Below are 23,039 nucleotides of genomic sequence, written 5' to 3'. Positions count from 1 at the left end.
CCTCCTGTGGCAGATGTACTTTTTTTGTGTGCGCTAATGCGTTTCTTTGCGTCAAGTTTAATGTCAAACCATTTACGTTTAACCTCTGCTGTAGTTCTTTGCACTACAGAAACCACATTTACTGCGTCCGTCACCTCCCTCCACGCTTTCGCTTTGCCTGTTCCTGTCACACCACTACTAACAGATGAAAATAATTTTTTTTTTTTTGACTCCACTTCTCCCAAAATAACTTCAATCTCCGCTTCGGAAAAATTCTTTTTTCTTTCTCGTTCTTTTTTTCTTTGTGCCATGACTGACAGGTCGACAGGATGCCTCTACACACCTCCTTATATGGTGGTCATTAGCAATTCATGGGCGGGGTTCATGCTAATTGCTGATTATCGGGAGCGCGCTGCCACCTTACGATGGATTGGCATTCATGATCATACACACGTGTTTACGATCAGATCTGAGTTTCCCGCGGCGTTCATGAATCCGGAGTAGGTTTTTAGTAGCGTAGGCTTTTATGTGCAAATCTACGCACAAATCTACTAACGTTTCATGAATGAGGCCCGTTGTCTCCACTAAAACTGTCATCTGTAATCACCCTGCTGGAGCTCGTTCCTGGGCTGCTAAATGCGCAACCGCGCTCAATAGATCTGGTGTATTGCAGCCGAGCTGCTGCCCGCCGTTGACGGCCCACACCGTGCCCCCAGAACACTGATTCGGACTTTGATCCAGACCCGGAATGAGTGTTTTATTATAAGTGTTTATTTTAGGATTATTTTGTACACCATGTTATTTTAGGATTAAAATGGGCAGTCACTGATTTTGTTAACATTTGATTTTGTGTTTGTTTTTGTTGATTTGCCCACTAATTTGTTTATCCCTTTTTCTTTAGTTGCTGGAGACTGGTGGTGGTGGTGCTCGTGCTCGGGTGGTGGTGTCCTCCCCTTTTCCGTCGTTTGCTGTGTCCAGGGAGTGGTCTTCACTAGAGTGTATCACGTATGTCGGGTGTTTTAAGTTGATTTCTTTATTGTTGGTGGATCTCCTCCCCCCTCTGCACTAGCCCTTGTCCATCCAGTCAGCTCCAGCTCTCCCCCCCAGTTTGCTTTTCTTGCTTTTATATTTGAAGGACTGTTTTTAAGATTATTGTGAAAAAATATAATAAAACTATTTCTATTTTCATAACCACGTCTCCTGCCTTTGAGTAAACCTTACCTGTGTGCTGCTCCCAAATTAATTCCCTGGGTGAAATTCCCAGGGTGGCGTTGTCGGTTTCTTTCCTTAATTTGGCTGTTTAAATTATAAGGTTTAATTTCTTTAGTTCACTTTACACTCGCCACAGTAGCGTAACTGACGGCTCAACGTCAGAAAGGTGTGTGCTCCAGTGAGACCACAGAGTGAAGGATAAGCTGTTAATTAACGTCACGGCAAGTGGTCTGTGGGTAAATAGAAGTGAGTATGTCTGCATATGTTGTACTGTATTTATGTTGCTGCAGCTGTAGTTTATATCTTTTCGTCTGATGTGTGCCATGTGATCGCCGTATTAACTAGTTGTAGAATCTAGCTCACCTGCCTCTGAGGCCCCGTTTATACGAGGACGCTTGCGGGTAAAAACGACAAATTATTTTATGGGAAGTGCCTTTTGTTTAGACAGTGACGGCGTTTTTGGGGCTTAAAAATGCAAAAATCTGAAACCACTCTCCAGAGTGGAAAACTGTAATCTGCTCCAACGTAGCGCGTCTGTCTACACTGCCAAGACGCAAAACTCTGCTCAGATCTGCTCACGTTACGTACGTGTTTACGTCACATACATGCTCCAGTACAGGGAAATAAACAAACGTGGGATTATTTCCATGCGTCTGACCTTCAAGCTGCTCTGGCAGCTCTAATAAACTTACAGGAGTCTTTCCACCAAATGTACAGGATATGTACAGATAGTATTAGTGAACAGAGAAGGATCTGTAATTACCTCTATCACATTTTGGATGCACCAATTGGTCGGAGGCGAGCCAGACGGCTTTGGGCGAGACCTGGGAGATCTAGTGGATGGTGCAGAACTTTGTGGAAGGAGTAGCTGATGAAAATACGTGGCATGAAAACTTCCAGATGCCCAAAAATGCTCTTATCAAATCAAATCAAATCAATTTTATTTATATAGCCCAAAACCACAAATCACAGATTTGCCTCAAAGGGCTTCACAGACTGTACATGGTACGACATCTTCTGTCCTTAGACCCTCACATCGGCCAGGGAAAAACTCCTCAAAAAACCCTTTTAACAGGGGAAAAAGAAGAAGAAACCTCAGGGAGAGAGACAGAGGAGGGATCCATCTCCCAGGACGGACAGACGTGCAATAGATGTCGTTGTACAGATCAACAGAGTAGAATAGAGTAGATAGAGGTTGAGGGGGGAGAGAGACAGAGAGGAGCAGGAGTTCTGGAAGGAGACAGCAGCAGGTGATGAAGCGCCACCATTGGCCAGTAGTCATGGTGAGTGTAGAGTGGACCAGGAATGGAGCATTCCCATCTGGGGCCAAACCAGATCCACGGTAGTGAGACCAGCAGGAGTGATCCAGAGCAGGACCACAGCTCCACACCCTGTGAATCTAATGGCTTTAAGTGATGCCGCCTGACAGATACAATTCACACACTTTTGCGCCACCGTATGCACGCAGATTTCCTCCCGAAAATGCTAGTCTGAACGCGGAATAAAAAGTGAAGACGTGACGCCACTTTTGCGTCTTCTGTTCAGACCGTCGTCATGTAAACATAGCCTTATACTCATTAGTGTGATGTTTACAGTGAGCGTAATGTAAATGTTGCCATGTGATGTTGTTTACATGTGTGTTAACATGTTAGTAAGTGTTTTCAGGGCTGTGATAGTTTTAATTAGATGCAAATGGATATTTAGTCATTTCAGTACTCCTTTATTATGTTTATTAGAGATTGAGAGCTTTGTTCTTTATTAATTTGTGTATTTATTATTATTCTTTTGATATAGAAAACACTCATGACCTCATTGCCTGCAAAGAGAGAAATTAACCACCTGCACTAGTCATCAACTGCCTCTTCATTTGGACCCTCTGAAAGTTAATTGGCCTTAAGTTGGTGTTCTGGCCAGCGCCCCGGTGTGAACTGTGTGATAGCCCCTGAACGAACGCCAGATACAGCCTAGCCCAGTGTCTACTACACACACACTGAAGAACATCAGTTAACTCTGCCATAAACTGCATTGAACTCACAATTGTAGATTGCATCAAAAACAGTGAAGATAAATACTTTTTTCACAAAAGAAAATTCTAAATGCATTCTGGCCCTGATCTAAATTGGGCAGAGAGCTCAGACTCTCTGGGAGAAACCAGGTGGTAACCTCCAGGTCTGAGCAGTAAGACAGGAAGTTCCTTCAGCTGCATTCTACTAGAGACTCCAGCAGGGGGCGCTGACAGCTGCAGAAGCGTTTGGCTCCTTAATTTCAATACAAAATGAGAAAACTTCTCACTTGATTTATTACCTCAGAAAAATTTAACAGGACAACACTATGGTCTCAATCACTAGTAAAAAATCTTCTTCAAGACAATTTGATGTCAATAGTTCTAATAATGGCCCCATTTAGAAGAAAATAGAAGATAAAGAATCGTATGATTTGGGGCGTTTCTACCTTTGATTGACAGGTCACTAACAAGACGAGCCGTCATCAGGAGAGAAGCAGAACAATGCGTATCCACGGCAACGTGTCAATAAAGTTACATATAACGTTATATAGATATAAAAAAGACGTTCATCAGTTTGGTCTCATAACTTTGAGCCTTTCACTGTATTTCCACTTAATGACAGTTTATTTGAACGTTTTGTTCATTAAAATGTCTTGTTCAGCGTTTGGTTGGACTAACGCTGTTCAGTTTTCTGAGGTCAGTAACATTTAATTTTTGTTATTTGCCAAAATGAACATCGCAGTTAATGCTCCAGTTAATGCTAACATGAGTCAGTCAGGTTAAGGTGTAGAGAGGCTGTAGTCAGTGATCAGATTCCTCTCGCTCCTCCACAGTCCAGATATGGTCTGTATCCCAAAGTCAAGGAAGGATGCTCAAATGGCTGGATTTGAAGGATACTACGTCATCGACATCCACTGAAGGACTGTCCCAATGTCCAGGATCCTCCAGAGGACAGAGTCCTTCTTCTGTCCAAATTCCAAGGATGCATGTACACACGTGACTACCCATAATGCCTTGCGCACACCGCTCTACCGGGAGATTTAAAAATGGCGAGCGTAGAAGCAGCGACGCCGGTGGTGCAATATACATTTAAATATATAAGTATTTTAAGTTTATACTGAATGTTATCACATAACTTACAAAACGTGTGTTCAAAGTCAAGCAAAAACATATACATAAACAAATGCCAGAATATTAAACTAAAGATAATAAACATCATCTTGATACATTGCCGGTTAATTAATGCCGTCTCAGTTGCTAAAGTTATTGTTAATTCATTTATATGCGTCAGATGATGATGTACTATATGCAAAGTATATTTAGCTATGTCATTCAGAAAATGTGTTTATTGTGTTAACAGACCGACAGTCCGCTATAATCCTTTATTGTTATTTATAAATAACTGTTTTTAAACTCTGAATTTAAGTAGGACGTCCAATTACACAATGACACACACCTGCACGCTCTGAAGGCTGTTCTATTAGTGCGGTATTACAGTGAAAGGAAGGATTCTGGCCTCGTCTCTGGAGGACCTGACTCTGAAGGAAGGATCCTACCAAGGAATGATCCTTGACTTTGGGATACAGCCTGTGGCTGCATGCCAAAGCTCTTAATGTTCGCCTCCTCTATCCTCTATCCTCGCTTGAACCGGAAGTTCTTTCGCGGGCGCCATCTTTAAGACCGTCCCAAAGCTCTTATTTGTGATCGGAGGATAGAGGATAGAGGATAGAGGAGGCATATCGGAGGAGGCACAAGCGAGGATACACGAGAGAATCCTATGCGGAAGTCTTTTAGCGGTGGCCCCGCCCCCTGACTCGTTGAATAGACGCAGCAGCTGATCGGACTGATGTTATACATCGCAACATCGCTGTAGTTTGATACCGGAGTGAAGACAGATCACAGATTAAACTAAAGTGTGTCACCACAAGTTTTATATTTTATTTATATGATTCACCATGTAATTAAAATCTGTTTTATTGTGACTCTGAACAACAAAAACACCACAAACATATTTCTACATTTATAATAAATTAAGAGAAAGATCGCTCTAGAAGTTATTTTCCTTTTTCCTTTTTTTCCTTTTCGTGATCTGTTTTTTCCACCGTACAGATTTATTATGGATATTATTAAAGTAAAAAAAAAACAGTAGAGAGTATGAGAGTCTGTCCGTCAGCAAGAAACACTTTTACATTGTTTGTCATTTTCATCAGTCCCACGCGAGGCTGATCATTACTGAGTGACATAATTCACATTTTACCTTCATCATCTAACCTAATAAAATATTGGCCGGTGTTCAGCGGACACAATCATGTTCTGGTATATTAAATAATTAATTTATCACCAGGATCGTCTACTACGACGGCGTATTAGGGCAATATACGAAAAAAATAAATAAATAAATAAATAGGAACCCAGGGGAGAGGGACCCAGCCACCATGGCATGATTAAAAACAGATAACATGAGGTGATGTTATGACATCACCACATTTCATTCCTTTCTACCTGGATGTCTCTTCTTCTCCATCACTCGCTCTGTTTAAGGTGTTTTATCAGAGTGATCCGACTGACGCTCCTCCTCCTCGCGTTCACACGGAGCGCTCTCTTTCAGACCTCCTCTGCTCCTTGTTGACAGTTACAGTGTGTAACATTCGTCTAAACTTTTTTCACAGCAGCAGGTTTATTGTTCCCAGCCTTCATTCCTCACGGTCATCCTCATGTGATGCGTCTTTACGCGTGCCATGGAGCCGGGTTTATGGAATCTTTATTCATCTTTTTGAAGTGTGTGTGTGTGTGTGTGTGTGTGTCTGTGTGTGTATGTGTGTGGCACCGGACGGACCCAGTGAGGCATGGACCAGTATTACCCCCCTCCCCCGGGTCCGTATTTTTTTTTCATACTTGGCCCTAATAGTTGTCCTAATACAGCAGCAAATAATAATTAATAAATTATATAAAGACATTCCCGTGCCCCTGAGCTGGACACAGTTCACAGTATAAATACACAATGGAGGTTGTTATTCATGTGCAGGTGTTTGTTAAACAGAGAAAACACTTATTATTATTATTATTATTATTATTATCAGTGTACGGAAGCGTATTGCTGCCACCCTTATAAAAAAAATATATCCTCCATTTATCTCGTTATAACGAGATACTATCACGTTATTTCGAGATAATGATAGTTTCTCGTTATAACGAGATAATGAAAGTTTCTCGTTATAACGAGAAAATGAAAGTATCTCGTTATAACGAGAAACTATCACGTTATTTCGAGATAATGATAGTTTCTCGTTATAACGAGATACTATCGCGTCATTTCGAGATATGAAGTTATAGCCTGTAATTGTAGTTGTCTCCGTCAAGCAATGAACGGATAGTGAGCTCCTGCTTCACCATGGCTCAAAATGTGGATTCTCCACTCTCAAGATACCTTCGAGTACGTGGGGTACCTGAAGAATGTCTTCTTCGCATGGAGCAAGATCATGTAAGTCTATTTTTTTTAACCCACCGTCTAATTCAGATATTGTGTATGCTTTGATTACGGTGGCTAATTTAGCTAGCCGGTGATGGTAAACAGTGTAAAATCATGTGTAGGCCTATACAGCTTGCTATGGGTTAGGGAAATGTCAATAGTAAATTGGTGTAGAAAATTGGTACAAGGTTTGCCGAATACTGGCCAGGATACCTGGTTTCATGCGATGTGCCCTGTTAAATTAGCTTTAGCTGCAGTGCTAGCAGCTAGGCTATTCGGTTTGTGTTGTAACTTGTATCAAATCTTGTTGTTGTTTGTTCCACATGCAACATTGTCTGAATTCGGGCGACAGAGCTATGGTTTGAATAACGCCGGAGTATTGTGGGAGAGCTATTATTACAGTGTTGCTTTCCCTGTTTGTGTGTCTGCACCTGGCTAATTTCGGTGGGACGTGCACACAGCACTTTGCCTAACGCAGAGCACTACCATGCCCATGATAAGTGAAATATTATTTTTGTTTCCCAAACAACATGGATTAAAGCCTTCATAAATGATGAGAACAAACTCCCATGGGTTTTTTGCGAGACTGTATGAAGCAGGGAAACAGGCTAGAGCTACACAGTGATTTATTATTTACAATCTATTAAAGTGTATTACTGCAAGGTACAATATCCACTAGATGTCAATGTCGCTTCACTATCTAATTTTGCAGTCTACAGCTGTAGACTCTGATATAGCCTATTTAGCCTTTGGGCAATGGTCTTGTGCCAGTAGTTGTTATTTTCATGCGTCAAAGTGTCTATTTTCGGTTATATTTTTTATGTGAAGGTCCTCAATGATACTAATATTATTATTAATAATTATAATAATAATAATAATAATAATACAAACAAAACTCTGTCTTTCTTATGTGTGTCCATAAGTAATGTAGTCTTGTACTTGAGTTGTAATTATTATGTCTGTCTGTATTATGTTTTTTTTTTACAGATTGATGCCACAGTCATTGATTGTATGGATGATGATGCTCTGGCTGACTACATCCCAATTTATGGAGACAGGATTGCAGCAAGATGCTTCTGTGTGCAACATCATGGTGCAAATACAAAAGCATCAACGAAACATTCACTGCTTGAAAAACTGAAAAAAAAGATGGGAATTGGTGGGAGTGATGATGACACTAATAACCAGGAGACTTCTATGTCTCCAACTTATACCATTGCCCAAGAGCTGCATATCACCAATGCTGGGTCTTGTTGGGTTTCTGAGAATCTGCTGCACCTACTGGTACCATGTTTGCCATGTAGCAATAAAAATATACTAGAAACCTGGATTAATCTGGTTTGCCACATTGAACTGCTATTATATTGAACACTACTGTATGTCTAGATACTTATTACCTGTTGATAAGTTCCCACAGAGAGCAATACGATCAAGACCTGTATTTGTATTTGATTGTGCTGCTGTTGTTCTGTATATCTAAACTTGTTTTTTATAACTGCTATGATTTCAGGAGTGATGGATTTCAATGTTAGTAGAGCTCAAATCTGTTTTATACTGTTGTGACCTGCATGTTGTTTTATCAGGAAATGCATGTTAATGAGTTCCCAGAGACAGCAATGAGATACTACAATGAACTTTGCATGTTACTACAAAATAAAGTTAGACTTGCACTTATGGCTCATTATATCATTGATTTTATTGCACTTTAATGTTGGGAAACACACAGTTTATGTAGTGTCATGTTTAAAGTTGTCTTATTCTGTAAAAACAAATTAAGAGGTACAAGGAAGAAAGCAGAATAAAGAGCCCCCACCTCCAAAGCACAAATCACATGGTACTGAGAAACATAACCACACTGAATTATTGTACATACATAACTTGGTAAAAAAGAAAAAAAAAGAAGTATTATTCTTGCATACTATCCCCTTTGTTCAAATGTTCAAAACTAACCAGATCAACAGTTCACAATATAGTCCTGCCTTAATTCTCCAGACATCATGGTGTAATTTCTAAATCTTTTTGAATGCATGCTTCATCTGCTGTGGTGGGTGAGTGTAAGAAGTTCTCTGTCATTATAAGGCAACGCATATTAAACACTGTTTCATCACAAGGGTAAGGTCCTCTCCTTTGGCATTCTTGTTTACAAGCCTCCGCTGCTTCCTGAGAGACCTCTTTCAGGTGATCTTGTCCTCCAAATAGATGAGGGATGGTGTACATGAGAATCAGACGTCCATTTGGAGCTACTGCATTTCTTGTCTTGCGGATGACATGGGTATTCCACAAATGTGCAACTTGCTGCAGTTCTTCCTGTATGGTAAGACACAATACCATGGACAAGATTGTTACTCAAAGCCATGAATAAAGATGAATAGTACTGGCTGCATTAGATAATTGTGGTGAAAACATACTATAGCCTAAATGAGCCCTTATTGGCTCTTGATTAAAGACAGAGTTCAGTTCCTTGCAGCACTCTCATGGTGATTCAGAGACAACTTCTACTGACCTAAAATATTTAATTTAAAATCAGGTCAACACATGATTGGATAGAGTACATGTGACAAGTTGAATAATTAGTAGAACTTGTATTTTTCTTTTATAACATACATAAAGAACAGAGATGACCCATATAGAGAATAATAGTGAGCATGTGTGTATTGCTACAACCCAGCGGCGAAGGCAGAAATAATATTTCTGGTGTGCCAGTAAAAAAGTGAATGGGCCATCTTTTCCCAGAAAAGAGACTTGTTAAAATTTAGAATAATAAAAATGACAAATATAGAAAAACTGTAAAAACAGTGACTATTTTACTTTGCAACATTATGCATTACAAAGGAAATTACAGCAAAACACTAACAAAAGCTCTCCCAACAGAGCTCAGTACAACAGTAAAGACAAAACATGCGTATCGGCTCTATCGCACGGCAGTATAAATCATTTTATTGCACAAAGTGATGAACAGATGAAACCCAAACAGTAGATAAGGTGTTAACGCAGAGCATAACATAAGCCTGCATCAGAAAGAATTCTAACATTAACAGCGATTGTTGTTTCAGCACCACGGACAGCTCATGCGTAACAGAACATGCGCAGATCATACAAATTTGCCGGAAAAGCAAATCGAAGGATGAAAACAACCAGCAGATGTATGAATTATGACAGAACAACACACGCTTTCATTTATAATAAATCGACCACATACAATGAAGTCTGGTTAAAATGTGGCTTCTTGCGAAAAAATGTGTTACTCAAAACAAATAAGCACAGTCGGTCCATATGGCTTATTCACATCACAACATTAGTTACAGGTAAACCCAGACAGTAGGTAAGGTGTCAACGCACAGCATAACATAGGCCTGCATCAGACATAATTCTTACATTAACGGCTGGTGGTACTGAAACACTTGTTTCAGTACCATGGACAGCTCGCGCGTAACAGAACATGCGCAGCAACTGCAACCAGTTAGTGTGGAAACCAGTAGGCTAAGGACACAACACCGTCCTTTAATCTTTCTGTTGTCTCCCGCCAGTGTTTACTGGTACTGTTTAAGGTTGAGCTGCCTGCCGTTGTGAGAAATAAAGCACGACGCGGTCCGAGCCGCAATATAACGACCACCCGTGTCCGACTGGTCCCTCCTCCGCCCTTCATCATCATAAACAACACAACGCAGAGTCCCAGGGTGTGGAGAGGCTCATCCCACACGGGCCGGGTTACAAATACAATTATACATTTATTTCCTTTCTTACTTACATGTTTATACTTTTTTGTAACAAGATGTGTTTTTATCAAACTTGGCTGGGTGGGCCAGTGAGTAAAATGGGCGGTCCAGTGCCAACCAGTTAATAATAGTATTAAATTAATTTTATCTGTAATATACATGTTGTATCCCCCCCCTCACGCACACACACACACACACACACACACACACACACACGAGAGATGGAAAAAGAGCACCGGTACCCTACCTGGATGATGGCAAGGCAACTAAATAATATCAGCTGCTTGTCCAAGAAGTCTCCAGAGAATAAGTCTTTGTCTTCATCTCCTGGAAACGATTCATCCAGTATTGGGCATGATGTCTTCTCAAAAAGTAACTCAAAAATAGAACTTAATTAAATCGTCCAAATGAGCCATAGCCTATTCTTGCTTGTCGTTTCGTTATTATATTATAACGTGATAGTATCTCGTTATAACGAGAAACTTTCATTATCTCGTTATAACGAGAAACTATCATTATCTCGAAATAACGTGATAGTATCTCGTTATAACGAGATAAATGGAGGATATTTTTTTTATAAGGGTGGCAGCAATACGCTTCCGTATCAGTGCATGTCTCCAGCTGTTAAAGCGACTGACAGCTGATCCAGCTGTGATCCGCTGCCGCCGTCATTAGAAACGGACGTCGCTTCACGTGACGCTTCGGAGGGAAGGACGTCTCATGTCTCTTAAATCGTTTCCCCTCTCCTCGCTTCCCTCACTTGCATCCCCGGTGGGCGGGACTAAGACGCAAGTGAACGGCGCAAGTGAGGGACGCATGGATGCGAAATAGACGACATGGGATGCAGCCACAGGCTGCTCCCCGTTTCCAAAAACAAGATGGCGACACAAGATGGCGAAGAGTTTAGCGCTGAACTCGATGCCTCAAACAGGGTTAGGGTTGGGAGAAACACACAAAATGCAACTGCACCGGTAACTGCATGGTGTAGTGTAGGAATCCCCCTCCCCACCCAGACCTCCAAAAATAAACTTTAAAAAACATATAACAAAATATAGCCATACATTATCTGTATAGTAGTTTATACATTATCACTTCACAGATTCGTTTCCTTTTTCTTTGTAAATTGAAAGAGTAATCCTGGTGGAAGTACACCCTCTGGCCCTGGAACTGGATGTCCTGTTGTTTCCGTGCCTGCTGCAGCATTGTTTGCTTAACACTAAAATCCAGAAATCTTATAGTTATGGATCTTGGCATTGGCGTCCCCTCCTTCGGTTCCGCTGCGATCGCCCTGTGCGCCCTCTCCAGTTTGATGTCCAGTCCTCCCTACAGCTGGAGTGATGTCTGTAGAAAGCCGGTTATAAACAGTAACATGTCTTTCTTCTCTCATCCCTTACTTATCTTTATTTTGCAGTTCTTTTCTTCTGACTTCATTAAATGTTCAAATGTGTTGCTTTATTATAAATAAAATAAAATAGACTAAATATTTTTAGTTAGCTGAAACATATTTAATGGTTACAGAAGCCAAAATGTAATAAATTAAAATGTCATATGTCATGTTTGTTATGTCTTTATAATACATTATAAAGGCCCTATGGTCACAAGCTTTGGGTAGTAACCGAAAGAATAAGATCTCAGATACAAGTGGCTGAAATGAGCTTCCTCCGTAGGGTGGATGGGACGGTAAAGATCCTCCCGGGCGCCTCCCGTTAGAGGTGTTCCGGGCACGTCCAACTGGTAGGAGGCCCCAGGGAAGACCCAGAATACGGTGGAGGGATTATATCTCTCTCCTGGCCTGGGAACGCCTCGGGGTCCCCCAGGAGGACCTGGACGTAGAGGCCGGGGAGAGGGACGTCTGGAATGCCCTGCTTAGCCTGCTGCCCCCGCACCCCGGCCCCGGATAAGTGGAGGAAAATGGATGGATGGATGGATGGATGGATATTATAAAGGCAATACCTTGATAATAATGGACCTAGAGGGATAAATGGTTTGTCTCATCATAGAATAATTAACTGTTATTACACACCAACCATCATAAATAATGAGTTTCTAAATAAATAAATCTAAAAAACCTGCCCCCAAAATCACTCAAATAACTGCTTATATTTATAGTTATTATAAGTCTGTTTGTGGATATTAATGGCTGCAAAATATAGACAGACAGACAGACAGACAGATGTTTAACGGTAAATAAATACTTTATCATCTGTAATTATTAATTACAGTCTGGGTTTATATTCAAATATTAATTCGGCATTAATTATTTTAAAATATATAATAAATATATTAATTATAATATATATAAATTCAATATTATAGCAATAAACTTCTTGTTGATACTTTTTTTCTGATAGATAAATAAATAAATAAAACTCTCTCTGTCCCACAATGCACCGCGCTGTTATTGTTTGCAACCAACATGGCGGCTCCTGACTGCGTCTTCCACAGAACCCTGAACCGGTCCAGACCCGGTCCCACCCAGGTCTGACCCGCACCACGACCACCAGCGTCTGTCTGATCTCCTGTCCTCTGTCCTGTCCTCTGTCCCCTCTCTGTGTCCCGGAATCACCGTCCTCTCGCTTCAGCCAGACTCCGTTCAGTTTTCTGCTAATTTAACACGCTTCGTTTACCATTAAAGGCGCTCATCCTGATGAATTTTACTCTAAATGTTTCCCGAATATAAAGTTTCCGGACACAGTTTGGTGGATCAGAGATTCGCCGGATTTCATATAAAACTGTGAATATTTAGAAAGCTGCTGAAAAATGTTTCTGATTGTTTTTATTAGCCGCTAATTCACCGCGCTGAGAATGACGTGAAGTCTGAATGGGGTCTGGTTCATTTGGGAGAGAGCTCCTTTATTCAGTTAAATTATGTTTATTATTAAGTATTAATAAGTATTTATTGTTGTTTTATTATTGACAGAGTTTTTGTGCTGTTGATTTAATTGTTTTATGTTTATGTTTACTCTTTTAATATTTAATTTATTTACATTTTTTTATTAACTCATCAGTTCAGGGGGTTTTTCTGTAAACTTTATGAATCCTGAATTATGTTTAACATGTTTAAAAGCTTTTTTCTCAGTGAGAATATCCAGATGTCTACTTATTCATTTATCTCTTTATTTATTCATTTATTTATTTATTTATTATTATTTTTATTTATTTATTTATTTATGTATCTATTTATTTATGTATTTATCTATTTATTTATTTTCTCTTTCATTATTTATGTATCTATTTATCTATTTATTTATTTATTTATGTATGTATGTATTTATTTAGCTCTTTATTTATTTCTCTTTTTATTTATGTGTTTGGGCTTAAAAATTAGGATAAAAAAATAATACATAAGTAAATGTCTCAATAATTCCATGAATATGCCAGTACATCATTCATTATTATTCATTAATGAATTATGAGACGAAATATGACATACATTAAAAAAAATTTTTAAATAGCTTCTTTATTTATTTTCCTTTTTATCAATTCCTCTAATTATTCACATTTTTTTGAAAAATCATATATATTTATAAAATATATTTAAAAAATTGAGTTTATTTACATTGTACAGTGTATTTTATATATTTTTCTTTTAATAATTAAAATATTATTTGTTTTGTTTATGTGTTTTGTGAGACACGACACAAATAAAGTTGTTTTTTTAAATTATTATTCTTTTTTATTATTATTATTATTATTATTACAATAAAATAAAAAGATTTTTGGTTTTCAAAAGGAACCATGAATAAATAATAACTGTGTGTTTAGATGAATCAGCACATGGACGGAGACAACTGTCTGTCTTTTACTTTGTTTTTTGTTTGTTTGTCTCTCAGGCATCCTCGTCCTCCCCTGTCGTCTGCAGGGACTTCCTGTTTGTGTTGGACCTGCAGCGTTACAGCAGAGACCAGGGGTCCTCCGTCTACTTCCCCCAGGCCGTCCTCCACGGTGAGACATGGGACACGGGACAAAGAAGACAGGATGAGACGATAAGACATGTCCTACAGGTTAACCTTCTGGTCTGACTGATCAGCGATGTGTTAACTTGTGTTCTCTGTCCTCAGGGGACGAGCTGTTGACCTGTTGACTTGTGTTTTCTGTCCTCAGGGGACAACCTGTTGACTCGTGTTTTCTGTCCTCAGGGGACGACCTGTTGACCTGTTGACTCATGTTTTCTGTCCTCAGAGGATGACCTGTTGACTCGTGGTGTCTGTCCTCAGAGGATGACCTGTTGACTCGTGTTGTCTGTCCTCAGAGGATGACCTGTTGACTCGTGTCGTCAGGGGACGACTTGTTGACCTGTTGACTTGTGTTGTCTGTCCTCAGGGGACAACCTTTTGACTTGTTGACCTGTTGACTCGTGTTGTCTGTCCTCAGGGGACAACCTGTTGACTTGTTGGCCTGTTGACACGTGTTGTCTGTCCTCAGGGGACAACCTGTTGACTTGTTGGCCTGTTGACACGTGTTGTCTGTCCTCAGGGGACAACCTGTTGACTTGTTGACCTGTTGACTTGTGTTCTCTGTCCTCTGGGGACAACTTGTTGACCTGTTGACTTGTGTTGTCTGTCCTCAGGGGACAACCTGTTGACCTGTTGACCTGTTGACTTGTGTTGTCTGTCCTCAGGGGACGACATGTTAACCTGTTGACCTGTTGACTTGTGTTGTCTGTCCTCAGGGGACAACCTGTTGACTTGTTGACTTGTGTTGTCTGTCCTCTGGGGACGACTTGTTGACCTGTTGACTAATGTTGTCTGTCCTCAGGGGACGACCTGTTAACCTGTTGACTTGTGTTGTCTGTCCTCAGCAACGACCTGTTGACTTGTGTTGTCTGTCCTCAGGGGACGACCTGTTAACCTGCTGACCTGTTGACTTGTGTTGTCTGTCCTCAGGGGACAACCTGTTGACCTGTTGACTTGTGTTGTCTGTCCTCAGGGGACGACCTGTTAACCTGTTGACCTGTTGACTTGTGTTGTCTGTCCTCAGGGGATGACTTGTTGACTTGTGTTGTCTGTCCTCAGGGGACGACCTGTTGACCTGTTGACTTGTTGACCTGTTGACTTGTGTTGTCTGTCCTCAGGGGACGACCTGTTGACCTGTTGACTTGTGTTGTCTGTCCTCAGAGGATGACCTGTTGACTCGTGTTGTCTGTCCTCAGAGGATGACCTGTTGACTTGTGTCGTCAGGGGACGACTTTTTGACTTGTGTTGTCTGTCGTCAGGGGACGACTTGTTGACTTGTGTTGTCTGTCCTCAGAAGACAACCTTTTGACTTGTTGACCTGTTGACTCATGTTATCTGTCCTCAGGGGACAACCTGTTGACTTGTTGGCCTGTTGACACGTGTTGTCTGTCCTCAGGGGACAACCTGTTGACTTGTTGGTCTGTTGACATGTGTTGTCTGTCCTCAGGGGACGACCTGTTAACCTGCTGACCTGTTGACTTGTGTTGTCTGTCCTCAGGGGACAACCTGTTGACCTGTTGACTTGTGTTGTCTGTCCTCAGGGGACGACCTGTTAACCTGTTGACCTGTTGACTTGTGTTGTCTGTCCTCAGGGGATGACTTGTTGACTTGTGTTGTCTGTCCTCAGGGGACGACCTGTTGACCTGTTGACTTGTTGACCTGTTGACTTGTGTTGTCTGTCCTCAGGGGACGACCTGTTGACCTGTTGACTTGTGTTGTCTGTCCTCAGAGGATGACCTGTTGACTCGTGTTGTCTGTCCTCAGAGGATGACCTGTTGACTTGTGTCGTCAGGGGACGACTTTTTGACTTGTGTTGTCTGTCGTCAGGGGACGACTTGTTGACTTGTGTTGTCTGTCCTCAGAAGACAACCTTTTGACTTGTTGACCTGTTGACTCATGTTATCTGTCCTCAGGGGACAACCTGTTGACTTGTTGGCCTGTTGACACGTGTTGTCTGTCCTCAGGGGACAACCTGTTGACCTGTTGACTTGTGTTGTCTGTCCTCAGGGGACGACCTGTTAACCTGTTGACCTGTTGACTTGTGTTGTCTGTCCTCAGGGGACGACCTGTTAACCTGTTGACCTGTTGACTTGTGTTGTCTGTCCTCAGGGGACAACCTGTTGACTTGTTGACTTGTGCTGTCTGTCCTCTGGGGACGACTTGTTGACCTGTTGACTTATGTTGTCTGTCCTCAGGGGACGACCTGTTAACCTGTTGACTTGTGTTGTCTGTCCTCAGCAACGACCTGTTGACTTGTGTTGTCTGTCCTCAGGGGACGACCTGTTAACCTGCTGACCTCTTGACTTGTGTTGTCTGTCCTCAGGGGACAACCTGTTGACCTGTTGACTTGTGCTGTCTGTCCTCAGGGGACGACCTGTTAACCTGTTGACTTGTGTTGTCTGTCCTCAGGGGACGACTTGTTGACCTGTTGACTTGTGTTGTCTGTCCTCAGGGGACGACTTGTTGACCTGTTGACTTGTGTTATCTGTCCTCAGGGGACAACCTGTTGACTTGTGTTGTCTGTCCTCTGGGGACGACTTGTTGACCTGTTGACTTATGTTGTCTGTCCTCAGGGGACGACCTGTTGACCTGTTGACTTGTGTTGTCTGTCCTCAGGGGACGACCTGTTAACCTGTTGACTTGTGTTGTCTGTCCTCAGGGGACGACTTGTTGACCTGTTGACTTGTGTTATCTGTCCTCAGGGGACAACCTGTTGACTTGTGTTGTCTGTTCTCTGGGGACGACTTGTTGACCTGTTGACTTATGTTGTCTGTCCTCAGGGGACGACCTGTTAACCTGTTGACTTGTGTTGTCTGTCCTCAGGGGACCACCTGTTAACCTGTTGACCTGTTGACTTGTTGACCTGTTGACTTTTGTTGTCTGTTCTCAGGGGACGACCTGTTGACCTGTTGACTTGTGTTGTCTGTCCTCAGGGGACGACCTGTTAACCTGTTGACTTGTGTTGTCTGTCCTCAGGGGACGACTTGTTGACCTGTTGACTTGTGTTATCTGTCCTCAGGGGACAACCTGTTGACTTGTGTTGTCTGTTCTCTGGGGACGACTTGTTGACCTGTTGACTTATGTTGTCTGTCCTCAGGGGACGACCTGTTAACCTGTTGACTTGTGTTGTCTGTCCTCAGGGGACCACCTGTTAACCTGTTGACCTGTTGACTTGTTGACCTGTTGACTTTTGTTGTCTGTTCTCAGGGGACGACCTGTTGACTTGTGTTGTCTGTCCTCAGGGGACAACCTGTTGACTTGTGTTGTCTGTCCTCAGGGGACAACCTGTTAACCTGTTGACCTGTTGACTTGTGTTGTCTGTCCTCAGGGGACGACCTGTTGACTTGTGTTGTCTGTCCTCAGGGGACAACCTGTTGACTTGTTGACCTGTTGACTTGTGTTGTCTGTCCTCAGGGGACGACCTGTTAACCTGTTAACCTGTTGACTTGTGTTGTCTGTCCTCAGGGGACGACCTGTACGACGTGACTCTGGGGGACGGGGACTGCCGTCTCAGAGTCACTCTGGACCCAGGTCTGAACCGGCTGGTGGACAGACGTGTCCTGCAGCGGGGGACCGTCCTGAGGAACACCACCCTGCTCCCAGCATGCAGCGGGGCGTCGGGGGACAGAGACAGGTTCCACTCTCCTGATGTTTGGATCATTTCTATTAATATTAAATGTTTTTAATTACTATTTCTTATTATCATATAATATAATATAATTTAATTTATTTATTTAAAGTTTGCATAATGAAGAAGAAATGCATCAAGACATTTATGAAGAAAATGAAGAGTTTGGGGAAATAAATACAGCAGAAAATGCAAATTTAGAATAATAAATAAACAAATAAGGTAAAATAATAAATACATATTAATACATAAGGAAAATAATCAATAAATAAGATAAATTCATGAATAAACAACTTTAAACTGAGTCAACACATGTAAATATAAAAATGAATGTCATCCATGAATAAATTACTAAATGATACATTAGTACATTTGGAAATAAATATGAATAAATACATTTAAAAGTAACAAAGAAGTAAACAAAGAGGGTGAAACATATAAAACTAATAAAATCAAAAATTCATGTCACATTTAATAATATAATTAATTTCTTTCTCATGTCTAGTTCTGATTTGTCCCTCCAGCAGCTACACACACACACACACACACACACACACACACACACACACACACATAGACACACACATTCATATACACGTACACACACACATTTGTACACACACAATCACATACCTTCAGACAGACACACACATACACACACATCTTTATATACACACACACACACACACACACACACATTCATTCACAGACACACACACATAAACACAAACATTTATACACACACACACACACACACACACACACACATCTTTATACACACACACATTAATTCACAGACACACACACACATACACACATTTATACACACACATACACGCACACATTTATACACACACACACACACACACACACACACATTTTTACACACACACTAACTTCATTCATTAACTTTATTACATATATCAGATAATAATATGATAATATAATAATAGTAATGTGTATATTGTTGTGCAGCATCAGTTCATGTCACATTGAATAATATAATAATTAGGGCCACGGGGCAATTGCACCGAGCACTGGTCAATAGCTGTAGGGACCAGTGCTCGGGTCCCGCTACTAGTCCTACAACTTGAAGAGTTGCAGGACAAATTATTTATCAAAACGTGCAGTTTGATTACTTTTCTCTACGGAATACCAATTCTTCGCGACCTAAGTCGCGAAAAACTGCCCAAAATTTTGCATTGAAGTGAATGGGACAGCCGAAAAAAAATTATAATAATATAATTATATAATAATGTAATAATTGAATAATTGTAATGCGTATGTTGTGGTGCAGCATCAGTTCATTTCACATTTGAATTATATTAAAAAAACACAATAATAACATAATAATTGTCCCTCAGCAGCTTCCGTCTGCTCAGTGTGGAGCTCCAAGCCGATGATGATGATGATAATGATGATGAAGTCCGGAGGCTCCATGTGGATCAGGACTTGCTGCCCTGGTTCAGATCCTCAGGACCTGCAGGTCAATATCTGTTTATTAAGGAGTTATTAACAAGTTTGTTTATTAATAACAGGAAATCTGTTCACGATATAACTAGACAGTGTTCAAAAAATATTTAATCTTTTTATTTTTTCACTTCTATTATAATTCTTTGTCTTCGATAACAGTGTTTATATTATTGCTCAAAGAACTATGTTTCCCATGATGCTTTGAGGGATGTAAACAAGAAGCATGTTGTTGTTTGACCTGTATTTAACTTTATTTTGTATATTTTCTTTTAAAAATCACCAAAAATGCACCATTTATCATCAACAGAAATTGTAAAAACAGAAATAATCTTCGGATGTTCAAGTTTCCGACGGTCTCTGTGTGACGAACACTTCGGTCGGGAAAAATCATTAAATCTGAGCTTTAAATATTGATGTTTGACTCTGAGGCTGTGATTGGTCGACAGGTCTGCCAGTCCCTCTGAGAGCCAATCGTAGCGTGTTTCTGCCTCTATGGAACAACGTGGACCACAGTGGGGCAGCGTGGAGGGAAGCCCCGCCCCCTGAGGACGAGAAGGACGAGGATGAGGACGAGGAAGGTCGGTCTTTAAATATTAATATATCAAGTCTAAAAGTTTTAGTATTCTGTCTTTAATAAATATAATTATTATATATTATTATTTTACTATTACATTAAAAGTTCAAATAATTTAACTACCTAGAAAAAGTTCATTTTACCAAATGTTTTCATTAAATTTATTTTCTTTATTTTGTTATAAATAATAACTATTACCACTATTTTATCCTGATGTTTAAGAACATTTACATGTTTCTGTATTATACTTTTATGTATCTACGTATTTTAATTCAACTTTAATTCATAACTCACATTTTTAATTAAACAAATCTGTGTGTATCAATGTGTGTGTGTATATGTCTATGTATGTGTATGTGTGTTTGTGTGTGTGTGTGTGTGTGTGTGAGACAGTCAGGTGTCCCTCAGTGTGTGTGTCCAAGCTGCGAGACTCATTTCTGAATGGTCGCCGCGGCGTCGGCAGGGGTGCCGTCCAGCATCAGCTGATCGTACGCATCATCAAGAAGTCTCACCTGATGTATTATGGGAAAACAGACCGCAACTGTGAGTGTCCATATAAGGTCAGTACACACACACACACACACACACACACTCAAAGACACACACCACACAAACGCACACACACACACACACACACACACACACACACAATAAAGGAGGACCAAAGATTGAACCCTGAGGATCACCAGACTGTTTTAACTTTACTAAAATCTAATAAACATGTATTAACCTGTGTGTGTGTGCGCTTGTGTGTGTGTGTGCGCTTGTGTGTGTGTGTGTGTGTGTGTGTGTGTGTGTCCAGGCTGTGTTGGAGGTGTGTGACCGGACAGGAAGTGTGTGTGTGGTGCTATGGAACAGTGTGTGTGTCAGCTGGTACCGCTGTCTGAAGCCTGGTGACATCATCAGCCTGAGAGGATATCGAGTCAAACAGCAGTACCAGATGGAGCCAGAGGACATGGGTACACACACACACACACACACACACACACACGCACACACACACACACACCTCAGCATGGAGGCTAGAAGTTTCCATAAACATGTTTTGGTCAAGTTTTATTTTTTCTAGGACAGGAGAGGCTGTTTACACAGAGCAGAGAGGACACTTGGAAAAGTGTTTATATATAAATTATTTTTTATTAATATTTTTAAGGATAATCTGTCCGTCTGCTTCCAGAGATCAGTGTGAATAGCAGAAATCCTGCCGCTCATATCTCCGTTCTCCCAGAATCCTCAGTGTCACCTGAATATCTGCCGCCAGAGCCGAAGTACAACTTCTGCAGCAGGTATACACACACACACACACACACACACACACACACACAGACACATACGTACAGACACACACACACACACACACAAACACACACACACACACACACACACAGACACACACATACACACACACACACACACACATACAGACACACTGGGCCTCATTCATGAAACGTGAGCAGAACGAATTTGTGTGTAAACCGTTCGCAGACGGAAATTTACGTGCATCTCCGCATTCATCAATATTTTAGTAGCTCCGATCTTTTCGTAGCTACTAACAAAATCTACACATGCTGCTGACCACACGTAGTGCTTGTGTAAATTTAAGAACGCATATAAATAATGCTCGTCACTGTTGGAAATTACAATTTTAATTCATAATGCGTTCTGTTATGTACACAATACGCAGATGCCTTTGAAACATGTGATATAAACATGACAAACGATTAAAAATATAACATATTTAGTTAAATTAGTTGGCAATTGGCGGGATTAAGATTCAGATTAAACTCATAATTGTGAATTATCTATGTAAATTGACGCATCCTGCCTGCAGTTCTCAGAGGTATCATTAAATAAATGCCAGAGTATATCCAATTTCCATACGGCGCACAACGGCAGACAGAAGTAATGCAGGGGTTCAGCGCAGTTGCAAACATGCCAGGTGTTATCGGTGCCATAGACTGCACACACGTACGCATCAAGGCTCCATCCGGTGATGCATTTGCTTACATTAACCGGAAAAACTTTCATTCCGTGAATGTGCAACTGATCTGTGACGCAAAGTGTGTGTTGTTAAACGTTGTGGCACGGTGGCCCGGTGGGACGCATGACGCATTCATCCTGCGTAATTGCGCAGTTGGCACGCGTTTGGAGGATGGAGCTGTGAGAGACGGCTGGCTCATTGGTAAGAATATAGCCTGCATAATCACATGTGTGTGTTATATATGGACTTACCTTTCTATATCCATAGGGGATAGGGGTTACCCACTGACGCCGTGGCTTATGACCCCACTGGCCAGCCCGCAGACACCACAGGAGCATACAATGAGGCGCACGCGGCTACTCGGGCCGTTGTAGAGCGCACCAACGGGGTATTTGGACTCTGAGCGTCCTCCTCCTGTGGCAGATGTACTTTTTTTGTGTGCGCTAATGCGTTTCTTTGCGTCAAGTTTAATGTCAAACCATTTACGTTTAACCTCTGCTGTAGTTCTTTGCACTACAGAAACCACATTTACTGCGTCCGTCACCTCCCTCCACGCTTTCGCTTTGCCTGTCCCTGTCACACCACTACTAACAGATGAAAATAAAAATTTTTTTTTGGACTACACTTCTCCCAAAATAACTTCAATCTCCGCTTCGGAAAAATTCTTTTTTCTTTCTCGTTCTTTTTTTCTTTGTGCCATGACTGACAGGTCGACAGGATGCCTCTACACACCTCCTTATATGGTGGTCATTAGCAATTCATGGGCGGGGTTCATGCTAATTGCTGATTATCGGGAGCGCGCTGCCACCTTACGATGGATTGGCATTCATGATCATACACACGTGTTTACGATCAGATCTGAGTTTCCCGCGGCGTTCATGAATCCGGAGTAGGTTTTTAGTAGCGTAGGCTTTTATGTGCAAATCTACGCACAAATCTACTAACGTTTCATGAATGAGGCCCACTATCTTTATTAGGACCACGGGGCAATCACACTGAGCACTGGCCCCTACAGCAATAGCACCAACAGCCATACACCTGCTTTA

The 23,039-nt window shown here is 41.3% G+C and overlaps 1 protein-coding gene and 1 long non-coding RNA gene across 4 annotated transcripts in view; one reads left to right on the top strand and one right to left on the bottom strand.

Moving 5' to 3' along the window:
- Positions 1-8,343: 8,343 nt before the first annotated feature.
- Positions 8,344-11,138, bottom strand: LOC131989175 (uncharacterized). Its single transcript, XR_009395945.1, has 2 exons — positions 10,629-11,138; positions 8,344-8,972 (listed from the first exon to the last, which is right to left on the bottom strand). It is a non-coding gene; the product is annotated as an uncharacterized LOC131989175 (long non-coding RNA).
- Positions 11,139-12,786: 1,648 nt separating this feature from the next.
- The window catches only part of si:ch73-71d17.2 (RPA-related protein RADX), a 25,248-nt gene continuing 14,995 nt past the window's right edge, over positions 12,787-23,039 (top strand). For 2 of the 3 annotated variants that reach the window (XM_059354358.1, XM_059354356.1), the window contains exons 1-8: positions 12,787-12,860; positions 14,215-14,326; positions 17,803-17,971; positions 19,330-19,451; positions 19,885-20,016; positions 20,406-20,572; positions 20,815-20,971; positions 21,190-21,298. In XM_059354358.1, the coding sequence (XP_059210341.1) occupies positions 12,798-12,860; positions 14,215-14,326; positions 17,803-17,971; positions 19,330-19,451; positions 19,885-20,016; positions 20,406-20,572; positions 20,815-20,971; positions 21,190-21,298 (1,031 nt within the window). In that variant the 5' untranslated portion in view covers positions 12,787-12,797. The remainder of the gene's footprint in view (positions 12,861-14,214; positions 14,327-17,802; positions 17,972-19,329; positions 19,452-19,884; positions 20,017-20,405; positions 20,573-20,814; positions 20,972-21,189; positions 21,299-23,039) is intronic. The other variant, XM_059354357.1, reaches the window with a different exon arrangement.

The sequence above is a fragment of the Centropristis striata genome, chromosome 17, assembly GCF_030273125.1.
Source record: "Centropristis striata isolate RG_2023a ecotype Rhode Island chromosome 17, C.striata_1.0, whole genome shotgun sequence".
Lineage (NCBI taxonomy): Eukaryota > Metazoa > Chordata > Actinopteri > Perciformes > Serranidae > Centropristis > Centropristis striata.
This window is presented reverse-complemented; position numbering and strand designations above follow the sequence as displayed.